Source organism: Corvus hawaiiensis, chromosome 5 (assembly GCF_020740725.1).
Source record: "Corvus hawaiiensis isolate bCorHaw1 chromosome 5, bCorHaw1.pri.cur, whole genome shotgun sequence".
NCBI lineage: Eukaryota > Metazoa > Chordata > Aves > Passeriformes > Corvidae > Corvus > Corvus hawaiiensis.
The window spans coordinates 15,968,991-15,996,268 of NC_063217.1; the positions used below are offsets into that span (position 1 = coordinate 15,968,991).

At 35.6% G+C, this 27,278-nt stretch overlaps 1 protein-coding gene across 3 annotated transcripts in view; it reads right to left on the minus strand.

Annotated features, from left to right (window-relative positions):
* TAPT1 (transmembrane anterior posterior transformation 1) overlaps positions 1–27,278 on the minus strand; it is a 49,741-nt gene that overhangs the window by 18,086 nt on the left and 4,377 nt on the right. The window contains exons 2-8 of one of the 3 annotated variants that reach the window (XM_048303864.1): positions 26,781–26,911; positions 22,573–22,691; positions 17,465–17,488; positions 8,670–8,832; positions 4,750–4,885; positions 3,851–3,948; positions 3,613–3,682 (exon numbers count right to left, since the gene is read on the minus strand). In XM_048303864.1, coding sequence (XP_048159821.1) covers positions 3,613–3,682; positions 3,851–3,948; positions 4,750–4,885; positions 8,670–8,832; positions 17,465–17,488; positions 22,573–22,691; positions 26,781–26,911 — 741 coding nt within the window. Of the gene's footprint in view, positions 1–3,612; positions 3,683–3,850; positions 3,949–4,749; positions 4,886–8,669; positions 8,833–17,464; positions 17,489–18,144; positions 18,212–22,572; positions 22,692–26,780; positions 26,912–27,278 lie in introns of those variants that run through there. The other 2 variants (XM_048303866.1, XM_048303865.1) reach the window with 2 other exon arrangements.

Sequence of the window (27,278 nt, forward strand, 5' to 3'; positions counted from 1 at the left end):
CCAACTGAAGGAAATAACCTAATGCACTACATCTAATGTACTTCTCTGTATGAGGTAAAATTGAATTTCGTGAAAAAACTTAATTTAGACCACAGCTTGAAATTAAAATAAGACATTTAAAAGCATAAAGGAAGGCAGCATGCTGGGCTTTCAGCAGTGATGGAAGAGCTTCTCTTCATAATTTGGTCCCCTTGTTCTCTAATCCTGACCCTAAAAAATTAGTTTACAGATAACTATTTCAAAAAGAGAATATACTATTTAAATTTAGGGAAATATTTCTTCCTGAAACAACAAATAAAAGGTTTTCTTGCCTTCTGTAGAGAAGTGTTTTCAAATGGCCACAGTGTTTAGATTGCCTGGGTGTACATAAATTTCCTTGTAAAAGTCAGGGTGACAATGCAAAAGTAGTTTTGCTGCAGCTGAAAAATCAAAGCTGCGGGAGCAGCAAGGCTGAAATCACAGACTCTGTAGCTGCAGTCTCAAGCAGCTATACAAGCCCCAAGGTCTTTGCTGACCTGCCCCTAAAAGATAACAGGTTTAGTTTCATTAGGTAGCAATTAACCAATGTATATGTCATGTCCTATTCAATTAATTTTTATGTAGATGATTCACAGTTATTTTAGTCTTGAAGGTTTACTGAATTGGCTGTTGAAGCAGAATTTTAAACAGTCATACCAAGGTGAGAAAGATCACTGACTCCATCGACACTAAGTCCAGAAATGTAAACACTGGGAAAAATAGTACAGCCACACATCAGCTTGCTATCCACCGACTGGGGCTGAGCACGATGCCAAGTAAAAATGATTTCACAATTTCCAGATCTAAACTGGTAGCTCGGTGGCTCTTCCTATCCTGATGTCTTCCTACATAAAAGCTTGAGCCAGGCAGGGCTCAGCAAGGTATTCCAACGTGTGATACAGGACGTGTCTTAGAAAGTACTGGACAGTTCATTTCTGTTTTCACACACAACTTGCTTTTGAATTCTAGTTGTAGTAACTTCCCTTGAACACAGTATCTACTCTTGTGGTCATTGCTTATCTTTTCTCCTACATCATATTTTTCTTTTGATTAACTTGTTAAATGAGAAGGGAGTTTCACCTGCTCATGGGAAATTCCTCAGATGCCCCTGTGAGATTCGTATTGTTCCCCTCAAGAATAACTATATTTAGCTACTGTGTATTAATCAGTACCTTTACATTGAATTGAAAACACATTTGACAACAGTAATATTTTGAGCTGAGTCCCAGAAAACGTGGGGCACGGAATCCATTCACTGTGTCCAAGCTTAATCAGCTACTGCTGCCATCACTGCCCTACAGCCAACTGCAGACCTCAGAAAACTACTAGAAGAAGCAGAGAAAGGTGGGAAATATATGGGAGTGCTTAGATTTAGTGTTTCCTTTCAGAAGTTTAGTTCAGTCCAGGCATGCAGTTTAACCACACTGTGTTCTAGGACACACAAGACACTCCAAAGGGTAACTGGAAGCTCAGCTGACAGGACCATAGCCTCAGTTCCAGGGTAGGATAAAGTATTGGTATAGCATGCCAACACAAGATGCACCATCATTTCAGCTGCATCAAATGAAACATTTAAAGGATACCAAAGTGATCAGAATACATGAATTGAAACAATATTGTTCTATCCTTACTGAAGCTGTGATGCAGTAAACCTGTTCAAGTTCAAAAGAGGTGAAAATTTCTACTAAAAACCTGCCTGTTATTTATCTCTGTGAAGAAAAACACTGCTATTTATAACCATACTGAAAAGTGTTTCAGGAAAAGTTATCTGCTTGAAAGGAATAAATTAGCTTGTTTTGTGCACTCTTCTATGTATGTACTCACTGCTTCCATCCCCACACTGCCTAATGAATGGCAATACTTCTATCAACTGATAAAGGGCGACCTGATACTGCTATTATGGGCCTTCAATACTAATGTCCAGCAATAAAATATTGATATCCTTTTCTTTTTATGGAGGAAAATTACTAACAATTTCTAATATCAGTCCTTTCTTTATTTCAACATAAAAGAGGCCTCACCTTTAGGTAGGAGAGCTAGATCCATAGCTGTAACTACTTCCTGCATTAATAAGAAACCTTATCTAGGTTTTCTGTCAATACTTAAGTAAATTTCACTTTTAGCATTCTCACTGTAAAGTTAAATACCTCTGATTTGAAAAATGCAAGTAATTAAATCTTGGAACCAAAAATAATACTATTATCACAGAATAAACAGATTATCAACACAGCCAGGAAGATCTTTTTGGTGGGGTTTAACAGCATCTATGAGGTAGCTTAAAATTTCTGTTCTATAATTTCTGTGATATATTTAAGGTTTTATGTAAATAGCCTTTCATCCAAAGAACTACAAAACATTTGCAATGTAATATTGCAGTTTGCAGATGAATTAAGACAAAAGTCACATCAATATTCAGAACTCAACACCTGATGTAAGCCTGTTGAAAATTTAACTCATGATACAAAAATATGAATCACCTGTTTTTAAGTAAGTAGCTATTTTTTTTTAACCTATTGCACATTTGAGTTATCTGGTTTAAAATCTGTAAGCTGGAATGAAAAAAAAATATTCTATTTTCTTTGCTCATATGTATAAATGAAAGTGGGGAAATTCAAATCAGATATATTGAAGAAATTCTTCAATGTGAGGGTGGTGAGGCACTGGAACAGGCTGCCCAGAGAAACTGTGGATGCCCCATCCCTGGAATGCTCAAGGCCAGGGTGGATGGGAGCCTGAGCAACCTGGTCTAGCAGAAGGCGTCCCTGCCCATGGCAGGGGGAGGTTGGAACGAGATGATCTTTGAGGTCGCTTCCAGTTCAGGCCATTCTAAGATTCTACAAAACTACTACAAGCAAAGAAGCTCTAGCACAACATTAAAGTGCAATCGCTCCTACTGGCTTTGAAATCACAAATTCAATAAATATTTCAAATGGCTGATACCAGTATGACAAAGAATCTCCATCAAAGGGTACCTGAACAGCTTTTCCTCATGAGACACACTGAGTACGAGTTCCCAGTGCCAGAAGCATGTTTCCTAAGTACCCTCTACTATTACCTTGAGAGCATATTAAAAAATTAGACTAATCTCTGGTATTTCCATCACATGCCAGCTACTTTGTTACATTGGTTTTTGTTTGGTTGGGGTTTTATTTGATTGGGATTTTTTTTTTGCTTGTTTGTTTAGGGTTAGGTGAGAGGTATTTCAAGATCCACCCTCACAGCCACGCAACAACATGCATTCTGAGATCACTGTCAATATAGCACACTATGAAGTTAACTTTTCGAAAACAGAAGACTTGATCACTTGGAAGCATGGGTACTTCAGCACAAAGCCACTAGGCTGTTTTAGCACCTCAAATAAAAACTTGCCATAAAAGGAGCAACAGTGTTCCTTGAAGTGGATCTCCGTTTCATCCCACTGAACCAAAGAGTAAAAGGGGTGATGAGGAATGCAAGTCAGAACATTCAAATTCATCAAGGTAAAGTAATTATAGTAAGAATAATATTAAACACATTGAATACATTAAATACATTAATGAATTAAATAAACAGCTTTTCTTTACATTTTCTCCTGATCAGCACTGCTATACATACCACTATTTGACATTTGAAAAAGATTGTTCTTCTCAAACTTCTTGAAAACACTTCCTTTTATTTCGACAAACTGCAATTTTTAGAAACAGTTAATTAGTTTTTACTGATAAAAAACTGATATAAACAAATAATGTTATCAAAAATATGTTAAAATATTAATATTTAAGACATTTGATACACAAAGACAAGGGATTCTGAAACAAATTAGGGTAGCTATATAATAAAGCTACACACTTACATTATTGGACATCATGATGGTAAGCAGTGATTTATTGTGGGAGTTGAAGGCCACATTAAGGGTTGTTGCTTGAACCATTATAAGAATAGCATGCAGGACTGCATAGCAGGGTTAAGGAAGCATATTTGAAATAATTTTTCTGCACAACAGTACTGAAGAGCATTGAACCTCAAATTTCCTATTTTGCTTTCAAAGTTTAACAGGAAAGTTTCCATATCCCTGTAAACCAGACTTACAGCAAGACAATGCTTACATGTATGTAATATACCCACAGTGTTTTGTAGCATGTAATAATGATGCTAATTTTTCTTGTTCTAAAAGAACCCAATGACATAAGTCATGAGAAACATCAATACAACCTGAAGAAAAAAATCTGAGATAAAGATACAGAATTAGCCTAAAGATTTCAGAGAAAATAGGGAAAAATTGTAAGAATTCCAAATTCATCACCAAAACTATTGGACTACGGTATCTCTTTAGATTCATCAATTCATTGTAAGGTTACTTCATACTAAGAACATTTGCATCCCACATATGTATGAGTTTATCCCTTCAAGAAAATATGTTCAAGCTAGATGCATTTAACATTCCACTAAATAACAAAATCCCACTATCTTCAGGGCCCTGTGGCCCAAAATACTCAAATACAAATCAGAAACAAAAAATTTTCCATGAACTACCCAATTATGGTTTGTCATTTTACTATAGGTACACCATTCACCATTCTGAAGGGATTTTTTTTAAAGCAGGTGGTACTGGCAGTCTTACTTTTCAAGTAAAGGAACACTGATTTAGGAATACTATCAATTTTTCAAATGTATTAAAGTAAAATAATGCAGAGCAATTACTCAGTAATTTAGCTTAGGAAAATTTTGTGATTTATCAAAGAAAAAGGATACAGACATATAGCACTGCCATGAAGAAGTGAGGAATCACACCTATGTGAGCTCTTTTTCTTTCCTTAGGTTCTGTAGCTGTCCAATAAAGAGCATCCAAAATATCTTGTCCAAATGAAGAAATCAGACGATCAGCCACCTAAACAAGAACAACTTTACTGCCTTTTACTGCCTACCTTTCTCTCCAACACTTGAGTATGCGCAGTTCAAGAACAATTCAATCTAGAAGTACAGCTCAATCTAAAAAAAGTTTCACATATCTATCACTTTTGATTTCTTACTTATTCCATTTTCACTCTGGATTTCACAGCAACCCTGTTCCTTTTGTATATTCATCAGTTTACTTTCCCTTTCAAACTTACTATTCCCTTTGCAACAGTATTTGTAATAAATAATCATAATATTGTTATCTTAGATGCTTTCTTGAAAGACATTCAAGTACAGTTCAAACCTCAGCCTTTGATCAAGCAGTATGTATCTTGTGTTAAACTACCTTAAATGTTTTTCCCCATCCCTCTGGGCTTAATAGGAAAAAACCCCCAACAATGAAAAGTGAATTCCAGATGACAGGTAACATTTGCTTACAGGTACAAAAAAGACTGAATTAGACTTGGCTCAACTGCTTTCTATATACTGAAGTATATACTTAATGTAAATGTCCGCATAAAGCAGAACTCAAAACTAAAAGTACTATAACACAAAAACAAGCGATTAAGAGGGACTTGAAAGTCTGCCAAAAAGGGAAAATACGTTGAAAAAACAGACACCTGAAGCGTAATCCAAAGAACATAGGCACAAATAGAAAAAAGACCCTCTGGCAGTAATTCTAAATATAGAAAACATATGGACAGCATTTTGAACTTGTAATTTAATACCACAGCAAGAAAGGTCACAGGGAGCTCCACCAGTTCCCAACATTTCATCAGCAGCAAACATATGAAACTAAAAATCATTACATGGAAGAACGTTTTTTCTGCCTATACACTGCATTTCAGTCATTTTAAAACCAAGCTGCACAGGCCAACAAAACCAGAACTTCAAAAATTAAACTTGGTATATGTCTGGCTTAAAAAAAGAGCTATCTCTCACTGCTCACTAATTCAACCAAATGGAAACAGTTATAGATGAAAAACTGATTATCTCTACTTAAGAAAGGCAAGTAGTATTTTCTCTTAGTGTCTTTCTGTAAAACAACAATTTTGGAAATGTTAAGTCAACGTAGCAGCAATGCAGAACCAGGTGCACAATGTACCTGCAGATATTGATCCTACTAAATAGAAAGTAAGTTCCTGGGACAACACAAATAAACCTAGACTTAGGATCATTTCCTGACTTTTTAAATTAAGTGCTCTCAAGGTAAAGATACTGAAGTGAGAGAAGTCATATTTATTCAAGACACTACTACTGAATGAAGTTTCCTAAAATATTAAAATTGAATTAAAACGAAATTTTACAGGATGCCTCAAGTAAATATACAATGTGCTGCACTCTAGTAATCACCTATGAAATAAAATGAACAAAACCATGAGCTGATGAATTATCATAAATCTGAATCCCAACCCCATCAGTTTGAGAGATATTTACAGTGGCACTGTTTTCGGCTTTTAGATTTTGTAAATTGAGATTGTCTGCATTATTTGCTTCCTGCTCATTGTGATGACCCATTGAGTAATTACAGCTGGTGTAGTAACATCAGCTACAGAATGCTTAAGAGTTTGGTAAGTTTTTGTTCACAATATTGTGAGGGTTTTAATAGATAAAATAGTGGCTTTGCTTTCCTTTCTATTTAAGCAGTCCTTGGTTCTTTGCTGAAAGGATAGAAAATATTAAAACCCACCACACAATATTGTTGCTTGCTTTTCCAAATATGACTTACCTAAACCCTACATGCCGGCTCCAGACTCCAGCAGAATTCCATGGTGAGTGCTGTCACCAGCATAACGCACACTGGGGCTTCACAAGGAGCAGGAGCCGGTGGGTCTGAATCTAAAAAAGAAAAGTGTCATTTAAGCCAAATGTGCTGAATGCTCCCCTTAGCCTGTCAGTTGGGAGCATTTAGCACATAATTTGAAGATTTTGCATTCCTCATATCTCTCCAGGACACTACTCCCTGGACTTGCCGACAGCCGAAAACATTAGGACATTGTAAACATCTCTGCTGCTCAGTGATTTAATTAAACTAAAAAGATCTTCCTTATTTTGAAAACTTGTGAAAAAATGTAAAGTGCATTGCTTAAAAAAAAGCATATTAACAGTTCCTTAAAAAGCACTGCTTGCATCACTAGCAAAGACTTTTAATAAAAATCACCAGAGTAGTCTAAGCAAGCCAATAGTCAAACTGTTGAAAGCTGACTATCAACCAAGTCTTTCAGTGGGATCCCACGAACATTTTCTGATAATATTGCTGCAACCCGTCATGGTAAAAAAAGCCCCTTAAAAACATGCACTCTGCTTGGCATGTTGGGTTTCATGAGACACCATGGAAGTTAAATACTGTTTCCAAATTCAAAGACTAATATCATTTTTCTAATAACCATGAGTAGTAACAGACTTCCCCCTTTCCTAAAAGGAACAAACTCATGCAGCACTTTCTTTAGTCAAAACACACGATTTCTGTTCTGCCAAACACCGCAAAGTAATTCAATTCCTCATTCCAGAATGGCACATGGCTTCCAATTCATAGGAAACACTGCAGTATTGCTTCAAATTATGTAGTAAGCACATAAAGCTGAGAAAGTACAAGCATGATTTGAAGTAGTCTTGAAATAGAGAGAAATTACTATTTTGAGCACATGGATTTATTTAGTAAGTGATAATCTCTCATCAATTATGAAACTATATATGGATATTTCCCCACACAACTAAAATCCAGATAGTAACTCAGTGCCAATTTATATTTGTACATGTTTTCCAGCAAATGTAAAATCAAAGACAACAAAAAACCTATGAATAAACAACAGAGGTGGCTTGTAAGATATTTATTTCACTTAGTATAACAAAGTGTGTTCCTTATGCAATATTTTCACATTTTATGAGGAAAGAACAAATGCCTTCTGACAAAATATTCATATTTTGCAGAGTGTAACCCTGTTTCAGCAGTCTTCAAACAAACGTACAACAGATGTTCAAACAAAGATTAATATGTCATTCAGAAATCCCGGAATCCTAGTAGAGTAACTTTTGTGTACAAAGCTCTGATTGAGTCCTTTTAAGAGGTTGTATTCCTACTATGTCCTATATTTACAGGATGGAGGTAAGATTGCAGCTATGTAAACATTTACTTTGTGAACCATTGATCATAGAAATACAATAAAAATCTTATACTTTACATAAACAGCAAAACAGAAACTGGGGTTTTTTTTGCCAGAATTTCTCGTATCTCCCAAAACAGAATTTCCTTCTCTTGTGTCACTACATTCATTCACCGTATTGCTTACATACTCAGGTTTTCGTCTGCTAGCCAGGACTGAGGTTAAGCAGTAATAGGTGTCCTTGCATACAATGAAAGCTGTATTTCCATAATGATGAATTAAAACCCAAATTCCATGTTTTCTATTATCCTCCTTCTTTGCTCTCTCTTGGGATCTTATAATTATTTCAAATCAACAGTTTCTACTTTTCTTGGCAAGTTCAAAATCTCATTCACTCCCTGACATTTCATAAGACACTTCTTCTGTTTCCATTTCTCAAGTTTCTTGCTATGAAATTACTAAGCTCCATAAATCAGGCATTATGAAGCAGTATCTAAAAACTTATTGTTCACAAACCTGACTGTTTCATGGCATCTAGGCTTATTATCATAGGTGTGTGCAGATTTGTGAGAATACCACCTGTGCCACATGCTAAGTACAACTACTGTAATACAAAATATTTTAGATAGTCTGAAAAAAGCATGCTTCATATTCTGATGCCAACATTCTTACCTCAAGCATGTTATAGATGATGTAGAGCTTTATGACAGACTGTCCCCTTATCAGATGATACATCATAGAGTAGTCAACATAGTGCATCATGAAGTAGCAGATGACCAGTATAACTCCTTTGAGAATGTCACATACCTGAGCAGGTTGTAGCAAACGTCTGTCACTGAAATACAAAGGGCAAAAAGCTCCACTAAATGTCATATACCCACAAAATACAGATGTTACTAAGTCGATATGAATTCACAGAAGCTGTTCATCATGGATATATTTTAATGTCATTTATTATGCCCCTTCCCCTGCCCTTCACTCCAACACCATGACCATGATACACATTTATAGATCACACTCATGAACAGGATCACAGTCTCTTACTCACCACATCCCTGTAATTAAAACACTGTATTTGTTGAGAGCTCCCACTTATTAATAACCTTCTGCATGCGTGCCCTTTGGTTTCTAATTGACCTTCCCTCTTCCAGCCAATTCTATGATTTTGACTTTCTCAGGTACAGAAATTGTATTCACTATGATCAAAAAGAAATGAAGCCGTCATCTTCAATTTCAGTATAATGAACCAGATGCTGAGGAACAGGTAGTAAATTCTGTATCTTCATTTAGCTCTAAGCTCTGCAGCAGTAAACGCAAACAATTTGACATCAGAGCTTGAGGCTGATTGTGAACCAAATGCAGAACTTTTCTATCTATAGACCTATGAGTAACCCAGGAGACTAAAGGAATCATTACACAATTTCTTCCTATAAAGTAAAACTACAGGAAGAAAATAGCTTTATCTCAATTCCCACAACAGTAGCCATAAGCATAAAAAAATTGCAAGGCAGTATTCACTTGTCTATTTATTTAGTTTAGTATTAATAGGATGCAAAGCAGTTAAAAAGCCTTTGAATTACATCAAAAGGTTGAGAATCAAACACAAAAAGAAGGAGGAATAATTTCTATTACATATACTACTTTTTAAATACATTGAAATGCTTTTACAGAAATTAATGTTTCAAAGAAGTTGGAAGCAATTAGCAGAACTTAAGATATTAATTTTCAATTTCTGTATTCTTAAATCAGTAGGCCATCCAGTGGTTAGGCAATATTCCCATGAACTGATAACACATTTAGAAAAAATTAAGAGTTATCTTGTAAAAAAAAAATCCAAACAGTTACTTATGACCTCTGGAGTCATTCTACAGACCTGCAGAGAAGTCAAAAATCCCTGCTACCTCACTCATTCTATTTAAGCCACAGCTGGAGTGCTGTACTTTGGGTTTCTTTGTTGTTTTCCATTTGAAAGAAAAACGCCCTGAAAACGGCATTCATGCATTATATCACTCCTGGAACCACACAGTGACATTCCAGGCAAATAGGTTGTGCTCTTGCTGGGAGTATGAGCAAGAAAGTTTCCAGAACTCCCCGATTTACAGTATTCCGCTTTCTACAGAGAGCAACTGCTACTTTTATTATATACTTTTTACTTCATTAACTGCATTAAAATTAATTACATTCTGAATAAAAGAATTCAACCTAGTCCAGCATACCAGAACTGCTTACAGTGGTTTCCTCTCCCCTAAGAGATATTTTCTTGCTTTCAGAAGTCATCCAGTAACAAACAATATCCACACTACATCTTATTTCAGCCTAAGTTCTCGACAAAATGCCTCAGTGAATTTGCTTCCTTTCTTCAGCCCACAAACTGAGTTTTAACTGCAAACACCAATAAAAAAAATTAAACTGAACACGCACCTTTTGCCCACTGCTTAAGAAGCCTATGACTGTCTTTGCATGACACAGAAAAAAATGCACCCTCCCCAACCTGCAAAATCACACTTTGAAAGTTTACTGCCTTATTTAACTACATCTGACTTAAATGATTATACTTATTAAAATATAATAGTATATACTGAAATGTTCACAGGACTTAAACAAGCCCATGATTATGATTACTGCTCATATGCTGAGTAACAGCATATTCTTTTTTCTCCAATGTGCTTCCATTTTGGAATATATTCAGTCATTTCTGTACAAGTCTCCCAGCCAACACAAACTCTGACATACAGACAGGGATACAGTGGTAAAGGACGTGCTATTATTCCACAATAGTAATGCCAGGCCTTAGCACGTGAAAAAGAGAATCAGAATTCATTACTCAGAAAATTAGCATCTTCATTCTTCCAGCCAACAACTACTTTACGATTAGAGAAGTAGTGAGTACCTGGCAGACAAAACCTGATGAACAAAACAGACACCTGCTTCAAAAGTTTGTCTTTTAAAAGTTTGGTAAGGTACCAATTTTAACGACAGAATGGTCTCTTACTGATATGCACTAGTGAGTAGAATCTGTTTATGAAGCTTCTGAAGCAGTCAAGAAAGATTCTCACAGGAAAATGCTTTGATGTCCACAAATCAATACAGACTGAAAATATCACGTCAAAGGTTTTCTGGCTTACAAGTAACATCAAAGATGCTCAACCACCAGTACAGTCACAAGTTGCAGATGTTCTGAGCTGTTAACTCTATCACTCTTCTGCTTGTGCTGATTTTCATCCATATGACTACACTCAAGTAGAACCAACTCAGGAGAAGCCAACATAAATGCAGACAGCAACCATCACAGGGGAATACAAAAACTCTGAGAAGAGGCTACATACAATCAGGAGCACAACTGTTCTTCTAAAGGTGGTGTCAACTCTGAAAACTATCTCAGGAGACTAACACTGTGTGAAGTTGCATACAAACTTGCACACAGTATCCTATACACTGGAAAGATTAAAAGATTTTCAGAATGTGCTGTGTACAGAACAAACTTGATTATCACTGTGATTCAATTCAAAAGCTGCCTTAAAGAGTCAGATCAACTGCTCTTGATTGCTGTGCTTTACAGGAATTAAACTTTTACAGAACAGATCCCATTCAAATAATGTTTTTAGAGAATTTTAGAATCATTTAGGTTGGAAAAGACCTTTCAGATAATCGAGTCCACCTGTTAACCTATCACAGCCAAGTCCATTACTAAACCACAGTCTATGCATCTTTTAAATAACTCCAGAGATGGTGACTCCACCACTCCCTGAGCAGCAGCCTGTTCCACTGCTTTACAATCATTTTAGCGAAGAAATTTTTCCTAATATCCCATCTAAACCTCCCCTGGCACAACTTGAAGTCCTCTTGCCCTACTTCTCAAGGTGACTTGGATTTAGCTTCTCAGTAATCTGTCTGTATGTCTAGGAAAAAAAAACTGCAATAAACAATATTTTTTCTGACATTTTAATTAAAAATACAATATATTAATGTTCTATTCGAAGTTCTACATAACTCCTTATCCACATGAGAAGCAGAAAACAGCAGTAATGCTGTGACAACTGCAGAACAAGAGTTCTGGTTTGGGCTGGGACAGAGTGCCTTGTCTTTTTAGTAGCTGGGTTTTTTTGGATTTAGTATGAGAGTGCGTATAACAGACTGAATGGTTTGGTTGTTGCTAAGAAATGTTTACCATGAGTCAAGGGTTTTTCAGTGTCTCATGCTCTGCTACTGAGGAGCTTCACAGAAAGCTGGCACAGAGTGTACCCAGGACAGGATGTCCCAAACTGGCCAAAGGGATATTCCACACCACAGAGCATCACACACAGTATATAAACTGGGGGAGTTACCCAGAACAGGGTCTATCACTATTTAGGGACTGGCTGGGTACCAGGCAGTGGCTGATGAGCAACTCTGTCACTTGTTTCTCTTGGGTTCTGTTAGACTCTCTCCTTCTGCTTATCATTATTATTATTAGCATATTTAATATTATTATTATTAGCGTATTTTGTTTCAATTATTAAATTGTTCTTATTTCAGCCCATGAGGTTTACCTTAACTTTCCAATTCTGTTCCCCATGGGTGGGAGATGGAGGGAGTGAGTGGCTGCATGGTACTTAGTTGCTGCCTGAGATTAAACCACAACATCTTAGTCACAAAAATATCCCCACGGTTTCAATTCCTCAGTTTGATGACAGCAGAGCTGCCAGCATCTCAACCCCCTACTCAGTAAAAGGGATTACTGCAAAGATTAACTACAGAAAACTACTTTCCAGAACGTAAGAAGAGTAAGATGATCCCGGCATTTAAAATATATTCCAGTTTTCTTTCATTGTACACTTAGGAAAGACCCCTTCATATTGACTAAACAAGTAATCTACAGCGTACCACTAACATGTTTCCAATTGAGAGAGATTAACCATGCCTACTGCATAAATCCATAGAAGCATTTTTATTGTAGCAGAATCATCTTCCGCTCTGGTTAATAACATTTACAAAAGGATTTTGAGGTGTGGTTCTGAATATAAAATGGAAAAGGGACAATTATTTCCTACAAAGACAAGGAAATCAAATAAATGGATTAAGTCTAATGCTTTGTCACCTCTTGGCAAATACACAGAACTGACTGCAAAGCCTGCAGTAATGGAAGGATGTAGTCAGGGTTCAGTGAGAGCTGACCATTGCAGTTTTAGTGTATGATCAGGCTCACACTGGTTCAAGCTGTATTTATCAGAAATCATTCCTATCCCTTGCATTAAGCTGTTTAATACATATAAACACACACAGGCCGATGTGATTTCATGCCTGTCATAGCATCCTAGCATTCTGCATTCATTTTTCTCAATGCATGTTTTTACTTATTGTCTCCAGTAACTACTCAATGCCAACACTAAAAAGTACTGTCAGGACATCATCTTAAGCACTAACTAATCAGACCTCGTGATTAATGTCCCATACAAACTCATACTGCTGTAGTCATGCACATCATGAGTACTACAGAATCTCAAAGAAACAAATAAAAAAGCTCATATTGTCCAAGCTATGACAACTACAAAAAGGTCAAGAAGCAAACAAGGAAAACATAGCTTAGTGCTGGTAATCTCAATACCTCACTTGAAAGTAGGGACCCAAGTTTTAAGAAGTAACATTACTGAGCCGATGTGATAACTCAGAGTGTGATATTGTACAACTTTAGAAACCATTGAACAGAGGTATGAGAAGCTGAAACAGCTTAACTCACTTCCAAACAACTCCCATTTTTACAGCTGTGTATGAAGTATGACACAGAGAGAAAGATTTCACATGAAAATTACATATGGGTCTTTTTTCCTCATGAGTGACAAAATGAGAACAATAATTAAAGAACACTACAACTACACAACTTTAATCATTCTGGTAGCAAGGTAACCAAACAGTGAGCAGTAGAATCGCTCTGCAGATAGCAGTTAGTCTTTTCCTTCAAAGCTATCCCAGGCATACAGTGATGCTGCACAACTGAGTGAAATATTAACACTTGCCTGGCTTTAATGAACTCTGCTCTTAGAAGATAGTATCATGAGAGCCTTTGTCCAAGATGTAGTTCCTCTAATATCCTACTAGATTCCAGAAATAATGTTACATGGTTTCAAAATTTGGCTGAATATAATTTACATTACAATTTTCACACCTCAAACCAGTAAATAAAAGGATTCAGGGCATCCGGACTGTCCTTTAAATGAACCTTATTACAATACATGATTTATATCTTTTCACCTTATTATTTTCTGCCATTATTTGAGCAACCTGGCTTAGTGGAAGGTATCCCTCCCCATGTCAGGGAACTGATAATCCTTAAGGTCCCTTCAAACTCAAACCATTCAATGATTCTATGATTATTCCATTACTACTTCAAAGACTTACTGCTTTAAGTCATACTCTTTAAGATGCTCTTTACCGAATTTTAAAAGTGGTTTCATTATGCTAAGTCTCAAGTTCCCACATCAGCTGTACAGCCTAGACTATCAAGGAATCAAATTTTAAAACTTCTTCAAACAGCAAAGTACTTTTAAACTAAAGAGTAAGGCTTATCCATTCTTTCTACTATCCACTATGTACAATCTTATCTTGCTTTACTAACACTGAATACACCAAAATGTTTAAACATGAGATGATCCTTCAATCTGCATGAATTCAGTGAAAATCCAAGCATTCCTCTACAGAGACTCTCTCGAACTGTAATGTTAACCAGCAAATTTTGACAATACAGAAAAAAACCACACAGAGACTTCAACATTCTACAGCATGTACTTAACAAGATGTTCAACCTCCTCAGCCTTTGGGTGTACTTATCATTACATCTACAAATTGACAGAAAATCTCCACTGAAACAAAGCCTTACTTCTCAAAATAATATAAACACAGAAATGCATACTTAAGGGGATATACAAGCTTATTATTAATTTTAACATAAAGTGATGTGCAAGCCATACTACTATACCTTCCTATTCCACACCATGCTTCTGCTTCAGCCCAGTCAATTGTTAAGAAAGGAAGCATGCCAAGCTCAATGCTTATCCCACAGTATTTAAAACAGCTGAAAGTCAAACTATGGCATAATTTCTACAATGCACTGACTGAAATAACCAAGAACTAGGAACTGGGCATATCAGTCTGTTACAGAAAAAACCAACTTTTTACAACACAATAAAAATCTAGGTTTAATACTCGTGCTTCAAACTTTCCAATTTATGGTTTGTCCATCATGAGACAAACTTAGAAAGTATAAATACAAATCTTTCCTCTGTTTAGAAAACCACTGGATCTGTGTATGCCTTCTCCCTTCGGAAAGCTAAAAGCAAACAGCTTTGATGAATTTTAGGAAAAACAACAACAACAATTTTTTTTTCCCAAGATTACTTGTAACACTTGCAAAAAAATCCCATGTTACAAAATCGTGTTACATTACAATCCAAAAAAAGAAGAAAAATCTAGTGTGGAAAACCAGTGCTCATCATAAGCAAACTCCTTAAGTAAGTGAAAGTTTAAGGAACTAGTTACCCGTCTGTAATTTTCAAGGTATTCCTATTTAACATCATACTCAAAATGCCATGATCCACATTTTATACTGTAATAAGAATTCTGTCTCCATCTACTGGTTGAAAAGCATTAGTTTTAATCATCCATACAGGCCATGACTACACAGATGGTCATTCTACTGATCCTTAATGTTTGCTACTCAACAGCATGATGGATTTCATAGTATTTTCCCTTTAGTTGATTGAAGAAGCAAACCAGCTCAAGGCTTTCCAAGTATTGGTATCTACACCACCAAACTCTTCAGCTGTACAACTGAAGTTACTCAGCATCAAGCAGAGCGCTATTAAAAATAAATCACAGTTTACCTACATTACTCTTTAATACGATCAAAATCACAAGTAGCTAATGCTTAAGCAAGTAATTTCCAAAAAAAACACCAAGACTGTGTGTTAGGTATTTTAATAAGCCTTGCTTATTGAATTTAAAGTCATTAAACTATTTGGAACATGAAATGCAACCTGGACAAAAAGAAATTTGTTCTTGCTGTATAAAAAAGTCTAAAAAAAGTCTCACTACAGCTGTTTCTGGTATGTTTTTCAGCAACTGTCACTACAAAATGAACAGTGCTTTCACTACATTGTGTAACCTGCAGACAAGTACACTTGTACTTAGTTACTTTGGCATCCAACCCATATGCACTCTGAATATATTATTTTAAACTTAACTGCACAGACTGTCATATGATTTCTTTATTTTTGTCTTCCAGGCCTCCTGGTGCTCCTCAGTTCTTCACTAGTCTGATTACATATGGTTTTCCAGTCACCTTTTAGAGTTGTTTGGGTTTTGATTGTTTTGCTAGTTTTTTAAAAATCAACAGGCATTCAAGATTTTTTTCTTGTTTATCTATACAATTTCTGCATTTTAATTGGTTCCTTTAGTTTAGACTATTTAGCCTCATCCAAATAATTCAGATTACTCTAAACAATTACTCCTTTGAAGTCAACACATATAAAATTTCCAATACTGATGTCATATATACATTAAAGATATGAATACACTATCACTGCAAAAATGTTTTAGACTGATATTTTCATCTTAATAACATACATACATATAAAATTTAAAGCTTTTGTAAGAGTAATGTTTCTATAAATGTAGACACTTAAAAACCCTTTTTATATAGGTTTATTGTTCAGCTAATAATGCACTGAAAAAGTCTTCCGGCATGTTACAAGTTTAACCATGTATTTTACAGCAAACCCTTCCTAACTACATTATTCAATTGTAACACTTTCAAACAGTTAGGCAGCCATTGAGGTTTACAATATATTTCAGTTATTGATATGATGGTCTAGTTAAAGTTTTGCTTAGGTATCTTTTCTTTCTCCATTTTACATCACAGACACTTGCACAGAAACTGAACAACAGGGTTTTGTTATGCATGTAGTCTTTATCAAACTGTCAATTCTTCAATGTATCCTTCCTTAATGAACTGTGGTGTCGCAAATCTCTAATCTTACATAAAGGACTAACAAAAATTATTACATTAACACATAAGGGGATGTTTTCCTGTTAGCATAAGTAAAGATGTCAGGGAAAATAAAATCCAAGCAAGGCTGCCTGAAGGATACACTTGCCCACATAACTACACACTAAAATTTTTTTAAATGGACAATGTGATCTATTGGAAATATTTTCCTACAATTATGCTCAAGTTTGGCTTCAGGAAAAAAGCTATTTTGATCAAATCCAATTTCCAGTTTGAGATTTTTAAAAAGAGGTGCACCTTATAATATGCAGGACTTCACTGTTTTAAAATTGTGATTATAAGAAAAATATGTCCCAAATGAAGAATTCTAAGAAACTGAGAGCTGAGCTTGCCAAGATTAGGTGGCATTGCATTTCTCACACAATAAAAAGCCTCTACATGCACACAATATAGCACGAGACCATGCTAAGAATGAAATGAAACCAACCTTGCTGTTAGGCCCCGATGAGAGCTGTCTCAAAAAAAAAATAAAAACAAAACGAGGTTTCAAATAAGTGACAACTAGAATAAGCTTTCATTAAGCTTTTATTTTTTAAATAACAGAATCAAATATAACTCAAGTCAGTAAACAAACATATGCTAAAGTGCTATATTTTATTATGCAGGGAAACACCTGTAAGTCTAATACTAAGATGAACTTTCAGAACTCCCTGAGATTTAGCTTAAGCATTACAAAAAACCTGCTTTAAGTACACACAGAAATATAGCTATGAACCTGACTGAAGCAGTACTTAGAAGACATGTCAAAAAGCTTAAGGCACTATAAACTGAAGTACAGCAGGGGCTATAGTTTTTCCAAGATACCCTTTTTTAAACTGGGCCAAATTGGTCCTCAGGCAGTCTATGTGAAAAATGCTTTAAATCTAAGATCACAAATTAGATCCTATTTCCACAATGATCTAAAGTTACATAAGAAAATATACCTACCACAAATAGCACTGAATCAGTTTCCTGTGTTCATTATTAAAACTCTTCGTTTCTCCTTTGAGGTATGTTTGTTAATTTAGCTATACTATTCATTTGTAACCAGTCTTTTTACTGATTACATGTAGATGTGTGAATTTGGCTGACAGCACAGAAGGAAAAAGAAAATCAGGACTTACTCACCAAGGAGGAATCCCTGTGACACCACATTCCATCCTATAAAGGAAGTGAAAGTGCTCTTCCCTTCGGTCTGATTTACAAGAAAGAAAGAAAGAGAAGGTTGTAATGTTGCTACACTATGCACTGTTATGGAAAGGAGAAAGGAGTACTTGATCTGAGAGTATACTACAAAAAATAATGAATGCATCTTCCTTTTTTTGGTTGGTAGAAAGCTAACATTTTGGTGGGCAGATGCACAACTTCCTCAATGAACTTCAGATGACAATAGGAAGTTTATGGATTTCATAGCTAAATTCCTTAGCAAAAAAAAAAAAAATTAGGCTTGGGAATAAGTGTGCAACAGAGGTTCAAATTTATTTGCTAGCCTGATATTATGAACAAAAAAATAATGTCCATAAGAATGCCAGTGTACTTGTTTGTTTTATTCTTCCTGATACGCTTTCTTCCTACAGTTTCTTTCTTGAATTAATGATGTTCTATTTATTTCCTACTGAAAAACATGAACCTGAATTCACAGGAAGTCAATGGGAATTTTAAGAGGTACATAGAATACAGCTGAAGTTATTGATGTTATTGCTGACAGGACCTAAATTTACTTATTTCAGAGAACAGAGTAAAATAAAAATGCAGAACATGTATTTATAACCTATATCTACTTCCACATGAAAGAATTCACAGATTCACAGAATATTCAGAGTTGGAAGGGACCCACAAGGATTGTGAAGTCCAACTCTTAAGTAAATGGCCTGCACAGGGATTGAACCCACAAACTTGGTGTCATCAGCACCATGTTCTAGTTCCCGGTGGGATTCAGCACCAGTGTGAGGCACTGGAGGTGCTGGGGCATGTGCTCACACAAAGCAGGATCTTGTTTGGCTTCCACCATCCTTGTGCTGCCCTCATCTCTTGGGAAGAGCCCAAAGGGTCCTGGACCACTCCCAGCAGTGTGGGGTGGGGAACCCCCCAAGATGAGGTGTGGGGGGTGTGTGTGGGGGGGTCCTCTGGTAAAGGTTTTGTCAATCAATCTTTATGTATAAGAAAATTCATAATCTTCTACTGTATTTTCTTGAGAAAACTAGAATTTGGAGGAAAAAAAAAATTCACTTTCCATAACAAATCCTTTCTTGCTTGTGGAGATGATGTAAAATGCCTTTAAACATAATTAAACTGGGAGTCCCATCAGAGTTTCACTAACATAGAATTTTAGCTTTCATGTCATGGTGTTTTACAAATAATACAAAAGAGCTTTTCCACATTCCCACATCACCTTTTATTGGTATGCAACATATTTTCAAGAAAAATAATAAGTTAGCTCTATGAAAGAGTTTCAAAACATGCAGCAATATTAATCTACTCAGAATCTCTTGGTCTGAGGTATTGATAAAAAAATTGTCTGAATTGTAAAATGAAACTGTACTTTTCAACCACAAATAGAGGCAGTTTTAGGAACCTGTCACCAAGGACTGTAATTCCAAGCAGAACTGACTCTACCAGGTCTACTTCTCTGTCTACCTTGGCACATACTTTGCTGGAACAACAAACCTTTTATGCTGTCAAAGAAAATTTTAATAAAGTGAGAGTAGCCTACAAGATCCAGAGAGAATAATTTAGGAAAGTTCTTTTCTTGACTCAAAAGAAAATACAGTAGAGCTGACTTTTCGCAATTTCAGAGGATGTAATCTAATTTTGTGAAGTTTGTTAATTTTTTTTTAAAAGCAACCTGCCACTTACAGAGCACAGAAGTAATGAAGTTGCACCTGCCAAAACTACCACGTGTTGATTCAGCTTTTGTCAGTTTGATCACAGTAATTAAACCAGCAGTTTAGTTCACTCAGTGATAGAACCTTGGATTCTTCTGACTGAAGTTCTTGAAGTTTAAAAAAAAATTGCTTTGTGAGCACCAATATAGCTCTGACAAAAACACAGAACTATATTTGCTCAAAATGAAAGATCAAGTGATGAGGAAGGATGAATTAGAAGTCAAACTGAAGTGTTTACACTGTCTAGGCAGAAAAAGGAAACTATTTTCTTTAAGATACATTACTCTTTGTTTCCTTCTAGAACTCTGTAAAATGAAATATTACAACATGTGGAAGAGGCTTTAAACCACTTCCCCTATATTTAAGCACTTCACATAATATACCATAGATAGTAATTAGCCCATTTATATAGAATGTGGTTTTACTGTTTTAAAGAAATAATGGGTAATATAATCTTTCTCTACACTGAAAAGAGAAGACAGAATTATGAGGAAATAAATAAACTAAAGAGTAACCTGGAAGGGAAACAGAACACTCACTGCTCAATTACTTCACTGAGATGTTAAGAAAAAAGTCAAGATGAAGGGAGGAGCACTTTTATTTACTACACAGAATGGAATATGATGTGGCAGGTTCAAATAACAACTAGTCAACACTTATTTGATATCTGCAAGGAAGAGCAAGCTAAAAGATAAACAGCCACCTGCTTTGTAAGTACCTTTTGTAATTACAAATGCGCTTTACCTATTCAACTCTATTTTGTTACAAACACATAAAAATGTATTTCCTGAGCTGGAAGAAAATCACAAATATCTTTTGCTGTAAAAAATAAAATCAGCATAACTACAAAAAACAACAAGAAAACCCCTATTCAGGCTCCAAATATTTGGAAATAAGAATCATTTAGATCTGAAGAAGTTCCATTACATACTATAGACATAAAACATGAATGAATTAGACAAAGCCTCAGATACTGAACAAGAAGAGACTCTAGCAAACTAAATTCCAAACACATTGGAGGGAACTGTGACGAAAGAAATTGCTTTAGGAGTTGTTACAAAAACAAAGCCTTCTTCACTCAAGATAATCTCAGCTTCACTGCATCTTATTTGGTAACAGTTTAAAGTTAACACAATCATGTTCAATAGATGAAACCAGCTTCTATTGTGCCCTACACACAAAATACTCTCAAGCAAGCAGACTAAATATTAGCATTGCAGGTGCATGTATGTATATATACACATATCACATACATGTGAGTGCATATGGTGTTTCAAATGTCACTTTCTTCAGCATATAACAACATATAACAATATATTGAACAATAACCAAAACCAGCAACTGGTCTTTGAAATCTTTAATTGTAACTTCAGAAGAGCAGAAAATTTCTTTGCCAAAAGCAAAGCTGAGTTTATAAACCAGGAAGAACACTCTTAAACAGAACAGCAGTAACACTGAAATGATACTTTGAAATCCATTACATTTACCTGAATTTAGTAACAGCATATATATAGATGTCTACAAATAGGCACATAATTTGCCTTGACATTAGTCTAAAACCAAATAGCTGTCATTTTTATACAGCTAAGAAAACTCTCTCGACCTAATAAAAGTCTGAGGTTCAGTTCAAAAATAACAGCACAATAAAACATTAGGCTGCCATCTAGCGCCTATGTTAAACATCACCAAATACAAACATTTCAACTTTAGCTTGTATTTTAAAATATTACTTTTTTTGCAACTAGCCTAGCACTTGCTGTAATCAGAACATACATTTCTAAACTATGCATCTAAAAGACCTTCACATACACAAGACAATACTGATAATGCAAATACAAGCAACTTGATTAAGAAAAACAACTTAAAAAAAAAATCAGTAACCATAAATCAACTTCAAGTTTTAGAAAATACAGAAAAAAATCCCCAAAACATGAATACAAATGCTCCTTTTATTTTAGGCTACACTTAAGGCTTACGCAATCATCTTTACTGTGAAGTAGCAAATTTTATGAAAGAAATTAATTCTATCCAATTTTTGAAGTCTGTGCCAGAAAGGTAAACTAAAAATTTTATGTATTAGCAACTTCTTAGTATTGATGTGACCAGAAAAGCAAGGCTGAGAAGCAAGATGTAAAATTTCTTAATATTCTGGTTGGTTTTCCTCTCCATGTTTTACTCCCTAAGATTCTTCAGAGGAAAGAAAAGAACACACTTTATTCAGGGATCTTTTCAGCAAAGTTTTCCATGAAAATAAGGAAAACTTTTATTGTTAAAAAACAAACAACTTCTGTTTCAATATCAAAGAGCCTATCAAAAGACATAAGCCAAATCCAAAATTTTAAAACAATGTTCAAGTAGATGTTAGATAAAAGAACACAACTATAAGGTAAGGTTACATCTCTGTCCTTTACTAACCTGAATATGCCTAAGTGGTGCTGTTATCAAACTGTTGTGTCTGAAGGAAGCAACAATGACAGTTAGTGACTGCTGGTAAAGCTTAAAGGTCCTACACACACCTTTACTTTGGCTAGTTTAGATAGAGACTTCTATTTTACAGTGGAAGAAGTCATTAGTAGTTCAAACAGCACTGAAAGGCCATAAAATGAAGCACACACATAAACGGTAAAACATTATTTAAGGGTATCAACACCTTTCTCTTGAATCGACTTACCGTAAGCCATAGCAAGGCAAAGTGATGAACCGGAACATTGCCAGAAAAACTCTCAAAGGAAGCAGGGTGAACACATACAGAAAAGCATCCAGGCACAAAAAGATTCCAAAAAACATCAACTAAATTACAAAAATAAAACAGAAGTATGTTAGTAGTTTGTAAAATTTACAAAAAGTTTATAAAGAATTGTTACGAAAAATACATTTACATAAGACTAATTAACCAAATAAGCAAAATATTCTCACTTGTTCAATAGCTGAACTGTAGAAAAATTAACATGCTATGCATTTGAAGACTATTCAGCACAAATTCTGCACAAGGTCCAAGCAGGGAAGGCTTCTGTAGACTTTCACAGCTCACTGAACTTAGTCTATTTAATATATAAACTGCACTTGAACGTAACTGTAGCTCATTTTCCAGTAGTGATTTTTGTCTACAGTTACAAAAGTTCATGTTTTAACCTTAGGGGGAAAAATCCACAGAGCTGTGTGTAAATGTGCAAAGCCATTTTCTGCCTACCTCCTTTTTCAATCTTATTTCCTCCCCCTAAAAATTTTTCTATTACCTTGTAAATTTTCTATTGCACAACTCATTACAGCTGTGGTAAATCTCCTTCAGAGAATAACCACCTTTTTCATACAAAGAATATAAAATATGAAGAGGTAAACTTCCAGTTGCCCTCAGTTTGAATGTTTTATCCTTAATTTACAGAAACATTAAAGCCATTCATTATGGCTACAAGCTAAGCAACTTTATGATAATTTAACTAGACGTAAACTCTACAGTTCAAAAGCTCCTACATAGCAGACTCTCGCCACATGACATTTCTTCTTTATCTGCTCTTTAAATGATTCTGTGGTTCTACCTGAATGCAAGTCTAGACATATGCTCTTATGCTTCTGTCAGACCATGAGCTAGTATTTTTTTCTCCAAGGATAATCCCATAGAAGCCATCTTAACTGCCTACACAACTAAGACTAGCAACATCTAAGCAGACCTAGATATCCATGACGGATATGCATTTACATATGAAAGTTGTATGTACTGCTGATGGGAAAGGAAGATACTGGGGTGGGGGTGTAAACCAAAGTACAAGTAAATTACTTTTATCTCTTAACAATCCCTTTGCCTTTCAAAGTACCTTCTTTGTTAGCTTGTGCAATGGCCAGTTCCATGTCCCTTGAACACTCTTACACCTCATGCATCCTTGTAAGTTTGAAAGCAATCCTACAGACTGCACTCCAGAACATCAATCCACAAGCCACATAAGATGACTGATTCAGGCACAACAGCACTGCCATCATCCCTGAGTTTTTACTTTCCCTTATAATATTATTTCAACCAATTCTGCAGTGGTAGAATACTTCAATACCATCATGATGTTAAGGTCTCTCTCATGATATTCGCTCATTCATCTCTAGTACAATTTCCTAAAATTTAAGCATTTTGAGTTGTTATTCAAAATTATTAGGAGCAGTGGTTACATGAACTGTGGATAAATTTCTGCACCGCATTAATATGCCATTAAGCTACCTATTTCTTTTAAAATAACTTTTGAACTAGCTGTCGAATATTCAAGCACTGAAGATGACTGGAACTGAACACTTACTATTTTTAAACTCCTTAACCCAAACAAAACAGAAAGCCTGTCATTTTGCATGTGTTCTTTGAGGACATCTTTACAATCTCGAAAACAACACTACTTTTTCTTTTAGATTTAGACGGACTTCTCTGTCTGAGTGTAATGAAGTTTTTTCACATTCTATAAGCTTGCACTAGTATTTGCAATTATTGTTTAGTGTACTCATTTTCCCAATGTTTTTACGACATGCACACAATGAAATATAATCAGCGCTGAACCTTCTACTCCTTTCTGTAAACATTGTTTTTGCTGCTCCATTCCAGATATTGAGGAACTAACAGAAAAGCCTACAGTGCTTTTCCATCATCATAACTATAATTTAACAAAGGAGCACAAAGTTTAATTTTGAGATCAACTGGAAAGTGTTACCTTAAGATGGCAGGAATAGAGACCACCTTCTCATTTAGTGTAAGTAACCTACTACAACAAAAAGTTTCCACTGAAAAAGCATAAAATGCTTGAGTGGAAGTAGCGCTTACATTGTAAATTATCTAGTTTCTCTAAATAAAAAAGGAGTACTCAGAACAACAACAACAAAAATACTACCCTTTGAACATTACATCCCTCTCTAAAATTATGGATGTTAAATAAGTGCCTATTCAGTAATACCTCCCGAGATTAGGCTTTGATAAATTTACTCCAATTTATTCTCACTCTACCTGATTATAGTTTTCATTCTTATTCTGCAATTGATCCTATTAGGCAGTGAACAAAACAAGCCATTAAGAAAATTCTTCCCTTCCTTTACTAGTGTCTCACATGCTTTATTTCAAGTAAGCAGATTTTTGTATCACGTAGCCAAGTGGTTTCTGCAACAGGTGATGATCTGTACAGTATTTAGTAGATTTCTAGGTGCTCAATTTGATATAGTTAGTATATATACTAACATGGACTAAGCCAATGCAAAGAACTAAAAAATTATTTCATAATCTCACAGTAAAAAGATAACCATCGCTTTTTAAATCTCTTTATTATTCAGTGTCATAATATTTCATATTCAAAGTACAAACTGAAGTTCGATTTACATGTATAACCCATCAATTGCACCATTTACAGCATTAGTCTTATTTATAAAAGACTGGTGGATATTACATGTTCTTACACACTGAAAGTTTTATTGAAAAGCTGTGGTGATGATCCCTCAGAATAATTTCTGTGCCTAGGAGACAGCACACAATAATCTACATAATTAAAATGGAGATGATGTAAAAATGCTGTATCATTCAACTGAGTCTCTACCATAAGTAGAATAATCTATCATAAACTGGAATGGGTAAATACTGAGGATGTGAAGACACCATCCCTGGACACATTCAAAGCCTCCCATCCTGAACAACCTGTTGTAGCTGACAGAGCTTTAAGCAAGGGCATGGACTACGGCATCTCCATGGATCCATCCCAATCTCATTCATTCTGTGATTTTCTGCAGTAACTGACTGGCAATTTAATTTGGTAAAGCCAGGCCTCATCATGGCTGAAGGATGAATTTAATGATACTGAAGGGGGAAGATGAGTGCTACTGACCAAGGGAATCCTACCCACCCTTCCTCCCTCCTCCACTGCTCTTTCATCTATAGTTATAAAGCTCCCCTTCTGTCCTTGTGTAGACTCTGCATTCTCAAGAATATTGGCTGAACAAGCCAGCTCACTATCCTACCACTCAGAGTAAAAGTGAAAACACTCACTGCCGAATTAGGAGCTGATTTAAGTCCTGGAATGGTCCAACAAGCAGCACAGCTCATGCAAAACAGGCAGTATACATAAAGCAGGAGACTATAGTGGGAGAAGAGTGAAACAAGCTTCTTCCTTCAGTGTAAGTTAAATTGATTTAGCCCTACGTAACTTCATCCCTAGAGATTTTGGGAATTTTAGCAGTATTAATTTTAATGTTGTCATTACACTGCAGGCTAGCCAAACCTTATTACCAATGTTGCCTTACTCATTATCCTTGAGCATACTGCTGCTGCTGCCACCTCCCAAATCAACATGGTTAAGCCAGAATAAAATTGGCTCACTGCAGGGCCAAAATGAGATCGAAGCTGACATAAAGGAGGTAACAAGAATCCCTCATGAAGGGCCATAACACTGGGACAGAGAGGGAAGATGTGGTAAACAGTGGCAAGAAGCAAAATAAAAGACTATGAAAACCTTAGAAAAACTCATCTGTCACCATATTTTTATACGACTGGAACTTTCCCACCCTCAGAGAATTTTACGCTGGAAAAAAATCTTTGGAACAATTTTTTTTGATGTAAAATTACATTTTGCTGTAAAAACGTTTCTTTTGACTATTCCTTTAAGTATCAGTGACATCTTTATATTTGAATTAATTTGTCATCATCTGCACTTGTTTGTCTCTGCTAATAACATGAGCTGCCAGTAGCAACAGGTAAACAGGCAAAAAAACCCTGAAACAAAAATGTTTAAGTTAGTAACGTTGAAAAATAATCATTATACAGGTTTACATCTTGTTTTTGTAGCAAAAATGTTTTAAAAATAAATAGTTCTTTAAATAATTCAACAGATTTCATCTCTAAATTGAATCAAATGTTAAAGCATACTTCACCTTTTCCAGTTCTTTTGGTATCCGCATGCAAGTGTACACTCTCTCTCTCCGCTCTGTGTATTTTGCTTCATTGTGTTCAAGGAAATAACCTCTTGTCAGCTCAGCACTGATGAATCTCAGCAATGAAAGATCTATTCAGAAAAACACACAGGAAGAAAACACTTCAGGCATGACCTCCAGAGGGTGAGAAGCTGCTATACTTCTGTTTCTTATTACTTTCTACATGTTTCACTTATATGGCCTCTAACACAAAAGGTTTCTGCTGATGTTTAAACAACTTTGTATGGAAGGAGTTATAGGAGATGCAAGTCCGGTGCTCTCCCATTCATTTCCCTGCTGCCTCCCAACAAACAAGCTACTTTTCCCAGGCAGACATCCCACTTATACAAAACATTACTCAAAGTCGCTATACAAAATGCAATATGCTGAGTGAATCTAATCCTCAATGCATTAACAGTCCTCCTAAATTTACTAAACTCTTATTTTTGACCTCTTATA